The sequence below is a fragment of the Lissotriton helveticus genome, chromosome 4_1 (genome assembly GCF_964261635.1).
Source record: "Lissotriton helveticus chromosome 4_1, aLisHel1.1, whole genome shotgun sequence".
NCBI lineage: Eukaryota > Metazoa > Chordata > Amphibia > Caudata > Salamandridae > Lissotriton > Lissotriton helveticus.
In genome coordinates this window covers 203,038,663-203,056,769 of record NC_136063.1, presented here as the reverse complement: position 1 = coordinate 203,056,769, position 18,107 = coordinate 203,038,663, and the positions used below count along the sequence as shown (strand labels likewise).

General features: G+C 41.5%; 1 protein-coding gene across 15 annotated transcripts in view; it reads right to left on the bottom strand.

Annotated features, from left to right (window-relative positions):
* The window catches only part of PTK2 (protein tyrosine kinase 2), an 858,662-nt gene that overhangs the window by 411,543 nt on the left and 429,012 nt on the right, over positions 1 to 18,107 (bottom strand). For all 15 annotated transcript variants that reach the window (XM_078686693.1, XM_078686689.1, XM_078686690.1 and 12 more), the window contains one exon: positions 17,953 to 18,032. In XM_078686693.1, the coding sequence (XP_078542819.1) occupies positions 17,953 to 18,032 (80 nt within the window). The remainder of the gene's footprint in view (positions 1 to 17,952; positions 18,033 to 18,107) is intronic.

Sequence of the window (18,107 nt, the reverse complement as noted above, 5' to 3'; positions counted from 1 at the left end):
TGAACGAACAATGCAGCGCAAAGAACTACCAAGTCCAGCATGCAGTGTGGCTCAACTAAAAATCATGACAGTCCCACAAATGGTAATTAAGAAATGAGCATGCGTCAAAGCAGCGCGGTTCAATTGAATGCAGGAGAACGCCTCTGATGAAGTGGTAATTGGACCACAGAAACGCGTCAGGCGAACGTACTTACCCGGATGAAGGCGAGAGATTTAAATGACCTTCGAGGTAACGCACTGTGGAGTGCACCCTGAAAAGCTGAGGCAATTGAAATGACAAAATTTTGACACGGGGGCCTTCCCGTGCAGGATGCACCGGCTCACACACCGAGCGGCCAAGGCAGAGGAACTTCTCCAGTCTGTCAGCACAGCGCGTTTATATCAGATAAACTCGCTTTCACAAATCGGATCCTACTAAAGGAAAAAACACTTTCTCCAATTTCTGCTTCAAATGAACGAACAATGCAGCGCAAAGAACTACCAAGTCCAGCATGCAGTGTGGCTCAACTAAAAATCATGACAGTCCCACAAATGGTAATTAAGAAATGAGCATGCGTCAAAGCAGCGCGGTTCAATTGAATGCAGGAGAACGCCTCTGATGAAGTGGTAATTGGACCACAGAAACGCGTCAGGCGAACGTACTTACCCGGATGAAGGCGAGAGATTTAAATGACCTTCGAGGTAACGCACTGTGGAGTGCACCCTGAAAAGCTGAGGCAATTGAAATGACAAAATTTTGACACGGGGGCCTTCCCGTGCAGGATGCACCGGCTCACACACCGAGCGGCCAAGGCAGAGGAACTTCTCCAGTCTGTCAGCACAGCGCGTTTATATCAGATAAACTCGCTTTCACAAATCGGATCCTACTAAAGGAAAAAACACTTTCTCCAATTTCTGCTTCAAATGAACGAACAATGCAGCGCAAAGAACTACCAAGTCCAGCATGCAGTGTGGCTCAACTAAAAATCATGACAGTCCCACAAATGGTAATTAAGAAATGAGCATGCGTCAAAGCAGCGCGGTTCAATTGAATGCAGGAGAACGCCTCTGATGAAGTGGTAATTGGACCACAGAAACGCGTCAGGCGAACGTACTTACCCGGATGAAGGCGAGAGATTTAAATGACCTTCGAGGTAACGCACTGTGGAGTGCACCCTGAAAAGCTGAGGCAATTGAAATGACAAAATTTTGACACGGGGGCCTTCCCGTGCAGGATGCACCGGCTCACACACCGAGCGGCCAAGGCAGAGGAACTTCTCCAGTCTGTCAGCACAGCGCGTTTATATCAGATAAACTCGCTTTCACAAATCGGATCCTACTAAAGGAAAAAACACTTTCTCCAATTTCTGCTTCAAATGAACGAACAATGCAGCGCAAAGAACTACCAAGTCCAGCATGCAGTGTGGCTCAACTAAAAATCATGACAGTCCCACAAATGGTAATTAAGAAATGAGCATGCGTCAAAGCAGCGCGGTTCAATTGAATGCAGGAGAACGCCTCTGATGAAGTGGTAATTGGACCACAGAAACGCGTCAGGCGAACGTACTTACCCGGATGAAGGCGAGAGATTTAAATGACCTTCGAGGTAACGCACTGTGGAGTGCACCCTGAAAAGCTGAGGCAATTGAAATGACAAAATTTTGACACGGGGGCCTTCCCGTGCAGGATGCACCGGCTCACACACCGAGCGGCCAAGGCAGAGGAACTTCTCCAGTCTGTCAGCACAGCGCGTTTATATCAGATAAACTCGCTTTCACAAATCGGATCCTACTAAAGGAAAAAACACTTTCTCCAATTTCTGCTTCAAATGAACGAACAATGCAGCGCAAAGAACTACCAAGTCCAGCATGCAGTGTGGCTCAACTAAAAATCATGACAGTCCCACAAATGGTAATTAAGAAATGAGCATGCGTCAAAGCAGCGCGGTTCAATTGAATGCAGGAGAACGCCTCTGATGAAGTGGTAATTGGACCACAGAAACGCGTCAGGCGAACGTACTTACCCGGATGAAGGCGAGAGATTTAAATGACCTTCGAGGTAACGCACTGTGGAGTGCACCCTGAAAAGCTGAGGCAATTGAAATGACATATATATATATATAAAGTAATTATGTTCTGGGATAGTTCAGGGAGTGATCTGATTACATTTAGGTAAGATTAAGTGACCTAGACGTTTTAGCTTTTTTTGCTCATATGGCTGCTGAGATTTTTAACACCGATTCGTGAGATGAACCGAAAGCTCCTTTCCAATCATCTATGAATAAGGTTGAATTGCCCAAACAAAACATCAAAGGGACTGAACCCAAAAACCTTCTGTGAAACGTCACTGAAGACAAATAAGAGTATAAGAATAACGGGGGAAGATCCTACTTCATCCTTAGGCTGTTGGGCAAAGATCTCAAAATTCCCCTTAAGGGTCTTGTTGAACCGTTTCACCAACCCATTTATTTGTGGATGGTGCAATATGAAGAACTATCTTGCCTCCATAAAGCCAAATAAGAAATCTGTTTCTCTGTCAGAGATCAATCTCTCATGGAATCTGACCCTAGAAAAGATTCCCACGAATGACCCTTACTACCAGCATAGAGGTGGTGCCTCTCAGAGGTACCAGCCTGGAAATCTAGTAGTTTAGTCCACATGAACTAAGATGTACTTGTTGCTAGAAACTCAGGGGGAAATCAAAGGGACCAACAATGTCAATATCCATTCAATGTAATGGCATATCTACAACAGGCAGTGGCACCTATGGTGCACAGGTCTTACATTCTGACTTACAACTCAACTGGATTGATATTTTCCAACGCTATGTGTTGAGAGGTTTGGATAAAGTACATTTAACTCATCACCATCCAATCTTAGTACACAACAAATTGAAGTTTGAAATCTCTGTATAACAATGATAAGAACCACAGATGAAGGTTGTGGGGAAGTTGTTATAATCATCATGATTATATTAAAGAAGCTTTAAAACAACTGAATAATGTGCTACATGCGAGCTACAAAAATGGATTTAAAGTAATGTGAAACCAAATTAACTATGATATTAACTAAATGGAAGGAGCTTGGTATACTTAATGATGATGAGTATCGCTATCTCTATGTAGCCAAAGCTAGAACTCTTGTTATCTACTTTTGGCTGAATTCACAAATGTATTAAGTCATCCCTGGTAGACCAATGGTCTCTGGTAATAATTCTTTAACCTGAAGAGTCTATGAATTCCCCAAGATACATGTTGCACATTAGTGTAAACCCTGCACTCGTACATTAACGACACCATACATTTTCTGACATCCATTTGGGAGAATAGGTTACTTGTCACAATGAATTTGAAATCATTATATACATACATTTTACAAAAGACGGACTATATACTGTATGAAACAATATTTCAACAGTAGGCCTGCAAACCTTTTGTCCCACGAAGACGAGATTATGGATCTTGCTGTATTTCTTTTGAATCCTAACTTTTACTTTGCGAGAACGTAAATTCCCAAAAGGTTAGAGGTACAGCAATGAGTTCAAGAGTTGCTCCTACTTATGCTTCTCTTTATTTGGGATGGTTTGAGAGGGAGTGGATCTTGAGGACAGATGTTCAACAACTCGAGAATAACATACTACTTTAGCTGCGCTTCATAGATGACACTTTTCTTGATGTGGAAAAGTGATGCTGAAGGTCTGGTTAAGTTCCATCAGGTATTCAATATAAATGAGCCCAATACAGAGATAGTGACCGAATTGTAGCAAATCCAACATCTGCTTTCCTGCCTGTGAGGTACATTTTAGAACATGATATATTTTAAATTGTTTAGAAAGTCTACATTTGTGAATAGCTACTATAAGCCTTATCTGCACGTCCAAAGTACCAGATAAATAATATTCCCTATGGGGAATTTTGACAAGTAAGAAGACTGTATATCTAATGCTGCCTATAATCTAGAGGCAGAATCTATAAAAAGTTTCTTGGAGAGAGGCTATGATGACATTATTATAGATTAAACAAGCACTAGAGCCTCACTGATTGACAGACATGATTTACTTTACAAACAGAAAAAATGAAACTTGTTGATTTTGCAAACAAGTTGTGATTCATCACAAATTACAGACAGGAGAGTTCCCAATTTTAAAAGCTTTTTTAACAGACATTGGTACCTAGTGTTACTGGATACCCATGCTTCGATAACATCTCCCCAAAACGATGAATACTTTTTAAAAGGGGGCTACTCCTAAACAATATGCTGTGCATTATGCACTGGACTAGGCTGTGCTTGCAATTCTTTGTGACATTTCAATAACAAATATTGTTTAATAAAAAAACATGCTGAGGTCAAAAAGGATGATAAAATATTGAAAAACTTCTGCAGCGATTAGGGACTGTCACATTTACAAGGGTTCTTTAGATGGGACAATTGTATTCAACAGGCAACAAATGTTCTTTCAAAGACACCCAATGGATCCGAGGATATATTAATGACTTCATGAGCCATCTGCCATTCCTGCTGTGAGGGTGAAGCTGTGCCCTAAGAAACCCCACGCACCGCTGGGGAGAGTACAGCTCCCATCGAGCCCCTGCCTGACTCACACGCATAAAAGCTCAACGCTGACCAACGGCGAGTGTAGCCACCTGCCGTTCCTGCTGTGAGGGCGAAGCTGTGCCCTAAGAAACGCCATGCACAGCTGTGGAGACTACCGCTCCAATCAGCACCCTGCCTGCCCAGGCCAAAGCTGGGCCCGTCCATGCCCATCATCGCCCTGAGGAGGCTAGGGTGGGCCCCCTCTCTAAGCCATGCTTTTTGGGAAGTACTTGTGATTTCGAATAAATCATAAGGTAACCATTACTAATGGGTAAGCGAAAAGCGTCCATCCAACAGACTGGGGGGGAGACTGCTAACGCCCTTGATTCATTTCTCTCAAGGGCAGCCAATGTACTGTCACAAGAAATTGAACTGATGGAGTGTCGCCTCTCATTGGAGGAGGGCAGAAGAGGCATGTACCCACTAGTACCTCTCCCAGAAGTTCTGCCCGAGCCGGCTGGGAGGGAGGATTCATGCGCACTCTCTAGCTGTCCTTCCTCAAGTTTGCATGAAGTTGACTCAACCCCATTATCAGACACAACAGTAGAGCCACTGGTCAAGAGAAAAAAAGAGGTGGTGGGCAACCGAAATCAAAGAACTCGAATGTTACCAAAACGCCCAAGATTCCAAAAGGGGCAAAGACTGTTGACTCAAACCTGTCTGATAAAGATACCTCGTTGAGGTATAATGAGGACTTATTTGTAAGACTAGAAAACATGGCCTTTTTGTTGCTTTGGCGGTTATTGCACAGATTAACTAGGATCGAAGAAAGTTTATCTACCCTCATTAATGGTGGGATTCCCCAAGAAGGGGGTTTAAACCCATTGTCTTATACCGTCCCAGTGAGAGTGCCCCAATCACAAGGGAATAGCACAGGGGATGAGCTTGACTACTTTGCACCTACTCAGATGGCCCAAAATTTTTGCAACCAATGGTCTCAACCATCTCCGACCACTGCGCGCTCTGCAAAAACTGCTTTAGGGGACAAAGCAAGAGATACTAAAACCATCTGCTAATTTAGGCAACAATGAAAATGGGGACGGGGTGGAGTGAGGGGAGTGGCCCCTATGAGAGCTATGGAAACGGCAAGGCAGGAAATTGTATCAATCATTAGACCTAATCCCAGCTGCCTCACCTTTTGTCTTGGTTTTGCCAAATGTCCTGGAGCAGAGAGAGAGACAGAGGGTAGCGACGGAACAGTTTATGGCCAAAGCACTTTACTGGTTGACAAGCCATGTGAGGAACCATTTAAGAAAGGTTGGTGGCCTGGATAGACATTTTCATTCCGAGGAGAGTGGGTTGGGGTTCCTCCTTAAAAGAGCTAACGAGAGATTGTGTAATAGTTCACTTTAATGATCAATGTGCGACCTGGAATTTGTTAAGGGAACTCCCAAGCGCTCCTCTACCAGGCACTCCGATTTTGTGCTCCCAGTGGATTATCTTTATAGTTCCACTTTCCCATTGTCTTTTGAATTCATGGGAGGTCCCATTCATATGCCCCGTACCACTCCCTTCGCCAATATAGGCCCTGTTAGACCAGGGATAAAGGTAGAGAATTGTTTTGCCGCCTTGGCAGACCTTGAGTCCAGCGATTGACTGATTCCTGGTGAGCCAAATTGTAACTTGGCCAAACCTAACGTTTCAACAATCCAAATAGAAGCAATGCCTATACGGGTGTCCATAGGGGCAAGCAACATATGTGTAAAATTAGCAACCCGGTAAATTGCAGGTCTTGGTCTAAAGTTGGGCAACGTAGAGAGATGTCCTTTATGCAGGATCAGGACATACTATGTTTTAAGGAGACTTGGGCAATAGGCCCAATATTTGTCGACAGATATCGATCATTCCAAACGGAAGCAATCCCTTCCCTGTCAGGCAGAGAAAAAGGTGGCTACTGACTCTAATATCGAATACACTGCCTATTAAAGATCAAAAACTTTGAGAGCCCAGGTCCCCACTTTCACATTTTGTTATAGGAAGGGCAAGGAGACTGGCAGGGCTCGACAAATGAACTTGACCGCTCGCAAATACGCGTGAATTTCTTCAAAGGCGAGGAAGTTTTCAGGCCTACTTGACCTGCCTGGCGAGTGACATCTGCTGCTGCAGTGCCAGGTGCCAATTTGTGGGTCGAGTGCAATTGATGTTGGGTCGAGTAGAATTTTTTTTAGATTTGTCGAGCCCCGACTGGGACTGAGTATTGATACATTTTTATAATAATAACTTTGGAGGGAGCATGGCAGCTGTGGTTGTCTCATTGGAAAAACAGATCAATAGAATTATAGTAGAGCACTGTCCACAAATGCACTAATATTTAGTGAGTAAGGGACTTTAATGTCCCTCCTGCAAGTATTCAATGGACACTGTTTGCGGTTTAATGGAACTTGAGGGCAATGCAATTCAGCATTTCACGCACCTCAAATAGGGTAACTGTTTAAATAGGATGCTATCTACTAGGAACTTGGAAATAATAAATAAAGTAGACCCACGTCCAAGAGGCTTTGCAAAGACATTTGTATGTACTAAGTATGAGTCCACAATTGACTTTGCTTTAGCCTCTGAATCCCTCCGTGGAAAAATTACCCAAACCGACTCTAAATTTTCCACCTTCAGTGATCAAGCAATTCTTTTTTTTTTTTTTTATTTATGACTTGGAAGGGCATCAATACAGCTGTAACAGTAAAGGTGCAAAAGCCAATTCTGGTCAGAAAGAATGGGTACCAACTAAAATGGGACAAAATTAACAAGGAGAAAATGGTCTCACAGATTTTATCTAATAAGTTGCAGATGGTATTAAGGTGTTTGGATCCCGATCTATACCCCGAATCCTTACCATCACTGTTCTTGGAGTCACTTGGGGAAATCAAATTTGCCATGACTCGCTTTAAATCTCCCAATGAGGCCCCTTTAAACCACTGGTTTAATGCGGCTTGTTCAAAGTTCTTAAGAGATCTGCATAGGGCTTTTAGAGTGTCACCTAGAGACCAGGCTCAGATAAAGGACTGTGTAAAGTGTACAAGACAGCTCGAAAATCCAGGGAAAGGGGTCTGAGGGAAGCTGCTTGGGAAAATGTGGTTCAATCTGCTATTACTAGGAGCAGTAGGGAATTCTGGAAAGTGATAAACGCTCCCTTTAAAAAAAAAAAATAAAGATGAGCCGATGTTGGATACCCACATTAGTGAGGACGCTTGGGTGGCTCACTTTGTACACATTTTCTGGGCAGCAGACGAATCCTTGGCTGATCCAGTCCTAACAGTGGTAGTTCCAACAGAGTATTTAATATATTTAATTTGAATGAAGTAAGTAATGGGTTGCTAAGTGCAGCAGTGCTAAAACTCCAGGCCCAGCTGTGGTCCCCGTAGACTTCTTTCTATCGCACCAAGATCTTTGGGCCCGAGCTGACCAATATCTTTAATGTTATATCTAAGTTTGGCCCTTTAGCTTCATGGAAAAGCAGCATAATAGTTCCAATTTACAGAAAGGGAGACAAAGCTAAACCACATGACTATAGACCTATCTCCCTTTTGGATAGTACTTCGAAGTTGATGGGATGTTCACTGTTAAATAGGCTGGAGGATTGGGTCAGGGAGAAAAACATTCTGATTCCAATGCAGGATGGTTTTCAAAGGGGTAGAGGGACTATAGATCAGTGCTTGAACTTGAGCCTGGCTATCGCAAAATATACCACAGCCAAGAGCAGACAGATTTTATTGGCTTATGGATTTAACAGCCGCATTCAATTGTGTGAACCATCCTAAATTCTGGCTAATAATGGAAGCAATGGATATAGATGTAGCAATAATCAATTTTATTCGGCAGATGTACTCACAAGCCACAGCATATGTGCGTTACGGTAAAAATGGGGAATGTACGAGATCCTTTCAGATCACGAGATACGTTAGACAAGGCTGTGTCCTTGCCCCTTTTCTATTTTCCATTTATACTAATGGAATTGAGACCGCAGTTGTATAATACAGTCCCACTCCTGATAATGGCATATGCAAACGATGCAGTTCTAATAGCAAGAACTGGGTTGGCTTTACAAGTCTTATTGCAGCCTATGTGGACTTCATGAAAAACTTGGATCTGAGGGGGAATGAATCAAAATCCTCTGTATTAGTGACCGGGACGTCTCCTTCCCAAAAAATCCCATCCTCTCACATAGGGACCCGAAGATTGGAAGTGGTGGACACCTTCCCTAATCTAGGGGTATCGTTTGACAAAAAAACAGTCTTGGTCAAATATGGTGGCCAACAGGGCCATAGTAATAGAAAGAAGAATGGTAGCCATTTTCAATTTCACTAAAAAATTGGGATCAAAACCAATTGAGCCTATACAAAAGGTATAAAGTACAAATTCCCGCTGCTACGTATGAGGCAGGGGTGTTTGGGGCAGGGGTTTGGGGAATGGGGGCTATAGACTCCCTCCAAAAGTTAGAGGATGGATTCTTTAAGAAGGCTGTGTGCCTCCCTGGTACTCGTTCAAATTACATCTGCCACATAGAACTTGGTTTACCATACATGACAGACACTATCAGGCTCGCAACCATTCTGTTACGGCACTCGATCTGGAGAAGGGATACTGTTAATTTAACTCAAGCTATAATAAAAGACTTTATCGTTGGATAATGCACATAAGATCATATGGCTGCATGTAAAATCCACACTGACATTAGGACTAGCCAAGCTGTTCACTAACCCCAGTACCTGCCTGATATTTTCCAAAATAAGATTAAAGGCCATATTTGATTTCAAGGCAGAATACGAGAGAAAAGAAAAAAATCACTTGAAATCTTCCATAATGTTATATCACATGACCCTGCCCCTTATGGAGGGAGATGACTCATATTTAGACACGGTGGGAATCCTACAACATAGATTTATCTTGATGAGTTTTCGACTAAATCTAATCCCCCTGATATTGGGCTTCCCTTCTAAGAGTTACTCTTTTAGCGAATTAACACCATTTACATGTAACAGTAGCTCTGAGTAGACCGATCTTCATCTATTCTCTTTCTGTGGCTTCTACAAAGATTAAGATATATTTTGCCTCTTCTGCGACGATACTATTTTAGCCAATGTCGTCCTTCTCTTTACTTCCTTAAAAAACATAATGATCTGTTTATATCTTCCACGTTAGCCACATTCCTCCAGCCCTGTACGAAATGGAGGAAATCGTGTATAGTTGGGAACCCACAGACCATCTAGGAGGTGAATCTATTTAGATCAATAATCACTCAGCACTTTATAAAGTTAACATCTTGGAACTCTTAGGGGGGAATTACCATAGGTTTTAAACAAAATCTTCTTTTGTAATGGAATTAGTATTAGTCTTAATGAATTTTAGTGTGAGGGTAGTATTGTTTATAATTGATTTTAGACATCTTGTGAATAACACATCCTTCGGGAACACATTAGAATAAGGAATATTTGAATGTGTACGCGATAATTATATCATTAAATAGCACTTAAGTGACTGGATAGCTTGGCTGACACCGAGTAAGGTTTTAAGCATTCATACCACCTATTTGTGGTACCAATTAACTCTTTTTTTCTACATTGTTACGCTTGATGTGTTCACCATATGGAAACCACAATGTAATTTTAACTTTGTACTTTGCACTGACATTTTATGAACTGTTGTTTAATCTTGAATTATACTTTTATGATCTACATTTTAATTAAATCAAATAAAGTAATTGAACTGAACTGACTTCATGAACTGTATTTCTACTTTTTAAGTGCTTAGAATAAAATGGTCTTTTAACAAGATGTACGTAGGTTTTACAATCCGATCTGTTAAAAAGATGAATAGAGCACTTTAGAGCTTTCAGGAAACTCTGGTATCTGTATACATACAAAACTGAAAGTAAAAACAGTATTGAGACATCAATACTTTGGCCATCGGCCGTATCAAGAAAAATGTAAGGGGAAGAGATATAGAACAAATACTTAGGAAAATAGAAAGTTTCGGAATCTATATGTTGCCAACAAACATATATGCTTTCAAGATGCATGATGAACTGCACACATTCTTTAGGGTTTAATAACTTAGAATGGACGTTCACCCTCTCCCGACACTGATTAATCCAAATGAGAATTGGGACACAATTACTGTAATAAAATGTATCAACGGAACACATTGAATCCAGATGCATGTACAAACTCACCATTGTTAAGTGAAAGCAATCGAAATAGGCTTAATATAGATCCGACCAATAGCAACTACATAATATCCAACTTTTAGATTTATATTACATATATTGCAAATTAATGAAGAGAAATATGAAATTATGTTTAGCACAATGATCATATATATATATATATATATATATATATATATATATATATATATATATATATATATATATATATATAAATATGATCATCTGAGTATAAACAGTTTTTGCTCCAAACAGATTTTTTAAATAAATTTTGTTCATTCGAAAGCTTCTAAAAGAATCATATGTCACTAGCAGAACAATATGTTCCCCTAATGTCTTTTGTTAAATGTGTAATGGTGCCAGCATTTAGGAAAGCAAACAAGAATGGTTAATTCTCGTAAAAACTAGAGAGCTGGCTCACTATGAAGTTATCAAAAAACACTATGACCGCGAAAAATATGGCATACAAAATACAGAACTCTACTACAAAACATACTTTCTATGATCCCCTTCCTGTTGCTAAGTTAAAACATTCTAAGTAAGTTTAATATATATTTAACCAATCGCAATTGCACCATATCCAACCACTTGATTTACAAAATAGATGGAACCAAAGTGGGAATCATTATTAGAAATTATGTTAGCACAACGTGTGCTTTCTGACTCAAATATAGTACCCCTGGAGAGGGTTAGATTTCTGCGCTTTCAGATCATCTCAGTGTGAATTACATTTTGTTCCAATCTTTATGTTTTGATCAACTTAGAATTTAAAACGAAGTTTGTCCATTAGAAAGTTTCCAAAATAATCCCAGGAGAACAAAACGTTCCCCTGATGTCCAATGCTAACTGCACAATGGTGCCAGAACAATGGAAAGCAAACAAAAAAGTTTAATTCTTGTGAAAACTAGAGCACAGACTACAATTTATCCGTGGAGAGTACTCTCAACATGGTGTTGCAACAGCAGAGTAGCAGCCAAGAACACAAACTGTATGACCACGTAAAATGTAACGTTGCCAACATAGTAATCTACCAAAAAATAAACTCTCTAAGATCCCTTTCATGTGCATGGTATAGTCCTCACAGTGGCAGATAGAAATAGTCTGGAATTAGTAGCAGCAACAGCTAAAAAGCACGGGATTTCCTGGGAAGGGTCCATGTTGCCGCTCAACTGATGAGAATCTTTGGGGACCATACTTAGATGGAAACGTTTTAATATACACCAACAACACTGAAATATACTAAGGGAACACTGTGATCTTTATTTTTACAGATCATGTTCGGACCGGGCAGCCATTCTAAAATGTTATTGACAATGTAGATCTAGTAATGAGTGTGGTCCCTCCTGCCTCCTTTAAAGGAACCAAGAGGACCTTTGTCTATTTCGTTTATCCGACAAGCAATTACATACAATGAAGCCTGGCAAGCTTTCCCTAAATTTAAGAAAATAAATAAATGTATACATCAGATTAATAACCATGCTTAAGTTTACATTTGAATAGAAAAATAGCTTGGAAGAATTAAATCAATGTGATCAAAAGCTATCTTTGCTGATCTAAAGGACATTTTAAGTTAACATTTATTAAGTATGGGGTCTGCTGTAAACTAAACCTTTTTATGTGAACTAAAAATTCACACACTATCTTTATGAGCATTATTAGTAAAATGTGCATAATCTCTCTATTTTGTTTCTTTTCCCTCTACTCTGTGTTTCTATGAATCTCCTTTTTGACTATCCTTTTTTCTTTCAATTAATCTCTTCATGTGCAATTTCGCACTATTTTTTATTAATTTACTTATCAAGTAGTATAAATCAAAGCCTGTATAGAACATGAGAGAATAAAACTTCCTACATATAATTCACTATGACGTGTTTCTTCATATCCAACCAAGGAAAGATGTTTGTTTGGAACCACTTGATGAAATGAATAAAAACAATTGAGTATTCAAACTCTTAATGGTTTTACTTGTTCATAGGATTGTCTTCTTTGTGTAAATCATGTTGTTTAAAGGTTCTGCAGAGCTTCTGTACCCCTTCACACCCCTAGCCATTAAACCAAAGAGTCCAACCTATCCTGAGCTTTCTAATGCCCAAGTGCCCTGCCCAGTCTAGTGGTAACAGAAAGGTACTGTGCACTAGGGGAACAATTAGTTTCTTTCTGGCTCTTGGCCCAGGGTTCACAGCTTACTCACCCACCCTCTCAACGAAAATAATACCTTCCAACCACTCCCTGGCTGACCTGTGCAGGTTTGGGATATTTCATCTCAATCATAGTCCAGTAAACACTTGTATATCTTAAGGCAGGAAGCTCCCATTGATGTCTAATTCTAAGCCAAAGCCCATGGTATTGGATGGATGTTTTTAGGGCAACTGGATCTATTAGCTAAAGGTCCATAGCAAGGACCTTTAGGTTAAGAGTTGTGGGAGCCTTCTCGGCTCCTTTCACCCAGTTAACTCACTACCCATCGCGGGGGCAGATGGCACAGGATATTTACTCTGGAAGCTTTTGTGTAATGCCCTTCTGTGGCACGTATAAAAAGTCACCACTTTGGGCATGAAGGAAACTTTCCTTACTCCCTTGTTCTTTGCTTCTGATTAAGAAACCAATCTCAATTCTGTTTGTGTTCCATCTTGGACTTGTGGGAACTGCCCTGCCCCTTACTCTCCGATTTAAAAACATTATTTGGAGAAATCCTCTCCCCTTTGGTTTAGAATTGTAGTGTTCTAGACCTTTGTTTACCCTGTTAGCAAGCCACCTATCAGGCAACACTGCAAGGACGAAATAAACAAAAGGTCAATGACTTTCACCTGGGCCTAAGGACAGAGGTCCAAAAGTTTCAGATCAGCCTAGACCGGTGTGTTAACGGCCCTGGTGGTGGTGTCAGACATCTCATGCCTGCTTAAGGACCTCAGTTCCATTGAGGAATGCCGGTTTTGGTGGAGGAGACAAGGTGAACACCAACACAGAGATGTCCTTATTCTCTAGAACGGGTGCCAGTGTTCTAATGAACAGTAACAAACGTCTTTCTATCATCACAAAGTACAGTGGTGGTGGGTAAAAGTGTTTGTGGTGATCAGAAACTACCAAAACTGAAAGGTCCTTTCATATCTGCTTCACAAAGCATGGCTTCCTTGTGTAGAGGTGGTCAGGGAGAATGATTATCATTGCCCACCCCTGAAGAAATACTGGAGTGATGGGAGTGGACACAGAGGGGGCACATGCACTGGCCTCTGCCCGCTGAAAGAGACTGGGCAATGGTAAACAACCTTGACCCCGCATGTTGTTACAACGACCGCGTTGTATTAACGCGTACCATTACACCGCAAGTCGTAACAACTAAATGCAGAGGGGTGAGAAGGTGTTGGATTTAAAATCCAACACCTTCCCTACTGCCCGCACAGACTTGAGTTGGAATGGTAAATTATACTATTCCAACATCCAGCGCCCCCTTCCGCAAGTCATTGTTACGACATGCGGGGTAATGGTATGCGTTGTTACAATGCAGTCGTTGTAACGACCGCATTGTAACAACATGCGGGGTAAAGGGATGCGGTGTCAAGAGGCATATTCCTCCAAGGTACAGGACGCTGGAGAGTCCAGTGTTGCTCCACTAGTTGGATATCTAGGGAGCGATATTCCACTCAAGCACTGTAGGATACATTTTTTGTGGATTCCTCCTAAACAACACTTCTAGCTCACTGCGTCAGTGGTCTTACCCTTCGCAGTAGCCTTCTGCTATGAACAGGAGTTGGGCTCATATGAAGTGGAGGAGATGGACAGACCCTTTCAAGGTATTGACCTCCAGAGATGGTGCTGGGTCTTTACTGACTGGTGCAACCACCATATTCACTATAGCACATAGAGACCAGGTGGAGGGAGGCATGTGTGTCTCACTGGTGCTACAAGAGCAGCTCTGTGCTCAGAAAGAGTGGCTGACTATCTAATGCTACAACAACAGCTCAGCACACAGATGGGGAGTGGGACTCGCAGTAGCAACCAAATCACAAGAGTAAGACATGGTTTGCTCTCGGTTTCTTGGCAATAAGGATCACCCTCTTAGACAAGCAGAATCGGATGAACAGGGTCTGATGTAGCACGTTACTTATATCACTCGCACATGGGCCGTAAGGAGATAAAAAGGGGCTTGTACAGGGAGCCCTGCTGATACAAAGGGTGCTTTGAAATTGCCGCCAGCTTCTAACGCTGTGTCCGATACCTCTTTCTAAAAATAAAATCGAAAATTGCATGCACATGAGGTGGGACCATGTTCTGATAACAGCAGAGATCACACACTTGCAACTGATGACTGCTCTGAAAATAACAGATTCATGGGGTATATGGATTAGCAGCTCTAAACGGCTGGAGGCAGGATACTAAATTCAGAGAACTGCGCCAATCTAGCTGAGCTGAAGGAAGAGCATACAGGGTTACACATGGGCTCCAGTCCCTCTTATGGAGCAGATGTGCACAAGAAAAGCAAGTCCTAATGCATACGTATGTAAGAGGAAAAAAAGGAACCAGGTGGAGCGTATAGAATTGGGCATGTCCAGAAGTGATCTGCACACAAGGTATTGTACGTGGAAAGTTCTATTGATCAGCAATAGAAGCAGTTGCTTGTCTCGATACTGGGTAGCACTCAGTACCCTCAAGTTGATAATGTGAGAGATAGAACGTGAGAGTATGATAATGATGCATTCTAAACTCTGGAAGCCCAAAACTACTAGGAGCAATCAATATATTGAGTTTCGTAAAGGATACACCTAACACTGGAGTATGACAGGTGTCACTTCATTTATATATTTCAATTATTTGGAGAGTGCTGCTATGTATGGACGGATGTAAGCAAATGATCGCAGGTAATCTACCATCTGCGCCTCAGGCATGTTCCGTCAATACTAAATACAACAGGATTGGACAATACTGCAATCACAACAAAACTGAAATTATGTTTAGTGCCAGCAGACTTCAGAAAAGAAAACTCTACACTACCCATACATCCCATCTTTGCTTTAGTTTCCTGATGCAACTTCCCTTCTGCTTCAAAGAGGAACAACTACTTATGACTGGAGGGGCACATTTACCTGTACATGCCAGTGCCTTAACTACTTCTTCCAAACCTTAGTGGCACATAGAGGATATTTATTAGGTAAGAACACCCCCAATAATACGAGATTATTTAATGTGCTACTCCAGACTCCACGCCCGACCCATGCTACCTGCAATAGATTTAAAAGCAGGCATCTGAAGTATGTTTTCACAGTACTAAGGAGGTTGGGTATGGGAGCCAACATGATACTATGGATCAAAATGCTATACACTAAACCAACAGCAAGTGTGTGTTTTGAGTACATGACTTCAGAATTGATCAGACAGAGAAATGGACCAGCCAGGAATGCCCTCCTTCCTCATTAATATTGGCCCTGGCAATGGAACCTCTTGAGAAAACAGTGAGCCATGGTGGCAGTGATGAGGTATTGCTATGTAGGACACACTATGTTTCTTCTCATTATATGCCAAAGATACACTGCTATATATTAAGGACTAACCGCCATCGCTGGTACTATTGTAACAGGTTAGCAGGGGCTCCAGATTATGAGCAAATTGGGCGAAATACTCTATCTTCCCTGTCATATGCAATTTACAAAGGGACACCACAGGCTGGCACAGCTTTGACCTCAGGTGGGCACAAGATGCGTTCTTGCAACTGGGGGGATGGATCTATCACAGCGAGCTGGACACTGCAGAAGCAAAAGTCGGCACAGAAACTAATTACATACTTTCAAGAACCAGCAGAATTTCATACAATAGTCTTTGTATTGAGTCCGAGGAGCAACAAAAGTAGTCGATTTAAATGTTGGGAAAGGTATTTAAGGAAAATGTTACCCTCAGCTGTGTATACCCCTGTCCTTGTAGTTGGTAGCCTCCTGGCCTACAGGGGAGGAACTGGACCTGATCACGGGGTTATGGCGCAATTCAGGTGGTTGAAACAATGGGAGACCTACAGGACCCCGAGAACCTTTCAAGACCTCAAACAAAATTCAGATCTAGCCATTAGAGAATTACTTATAAATGGGAGAATGATGAAAGAGCTGAGAAGACTGTGGGGCGCAACTAACTCTGAACCATCCGCATACAAAGTAATGCAGATGCTGCTTTCACTGGAATCAGGAAGGAGGGAGGTCATGGAACGGTACAAAACTCTACTGAATATTGAAAAAAACCCTTTGATCGACCTAGCGGAGAAATGGTCAGTTGGTCTAGATTGGGTACTCTATGACTGTCCAATGACGTTGAGCTGCATGCCCGAAAACTTACGAATGCACGCTTTACACTAATTCAATTGAATTATCTGCACAGACTGTATCTTATTGTGAGGACGACATGCAAGATGTACCTGGTATCAGGGGCCTAATCCACTAGATGCAGCCTCTTGGATGTGGCGTTCGTACATATCGTCTAGACCTGCCCACCAATAGCAGAACATTGGGGAAAAGTTATCGAGCTACTTTCCGACTCTAGTTGAAACATAAAGTGTGCTTGTGAAGTTTAATGCAAGGCCGAGGGAGAAAAAGGTGAGCAATAAATGTACAGATGTCGCATTAGTACTGGGCAAGTGGAGTATATCAATGGCTTAGAAGTATACAAGACCACCAAATGCTTTTTGCTGGTCGTCACAAGTAACATACTGGGCCTACTGGAAAGCACAACACTGCACAGGGATCAATAAAGAAGGTTAAGGGAACTTAAGGGAGCTAGACTCGGTAAGAACTACTCATATTCATCGAAAGAAATGAGTGACAAACAGATAAGAACCCCTAACACATTTTGAGGGCACACTGACATGGATGCTACCCCAGGGGTAGTCCTTTTGCGACACAACACACCTATGGCACAGCATACTATCACTCCCCTGCTAATAACTCGAGACCATGCACACACTGTGTTTTAATATTCTACATTTGGGAGGATGGGGTTCATTTCTCTTTTTTATTCCACACATGTCATTAAAAACCAATAGAGGCTTCGGACGCTTGACTACAAGGACCTGAACTGTGCAAGAAAAGCCTATAAGAACTGCCAACCTTAAATCAGGCTATCACAAGGTGTAACTCGTTAGTTTTACAAATGCATCAGATGCACACAATCTGTGAAATAATGATATATTTTTTTAATGAAAACCTTAAAGAAGATATATATTTTTTAAAGTAAGAGCAATCTCACCGGATTTCAAGGCAGCCTAACTTCAAAGCAATTTCTTGGTCCACTTGATCTGCTATTTCCATCATGTAGTCATTTTTTACCTACAGAAAAAAGCAGAACTGTTGAAGACCGATAACATTTTCATTAACGCAATTTGTCACAGTCTTTTTTTTTGT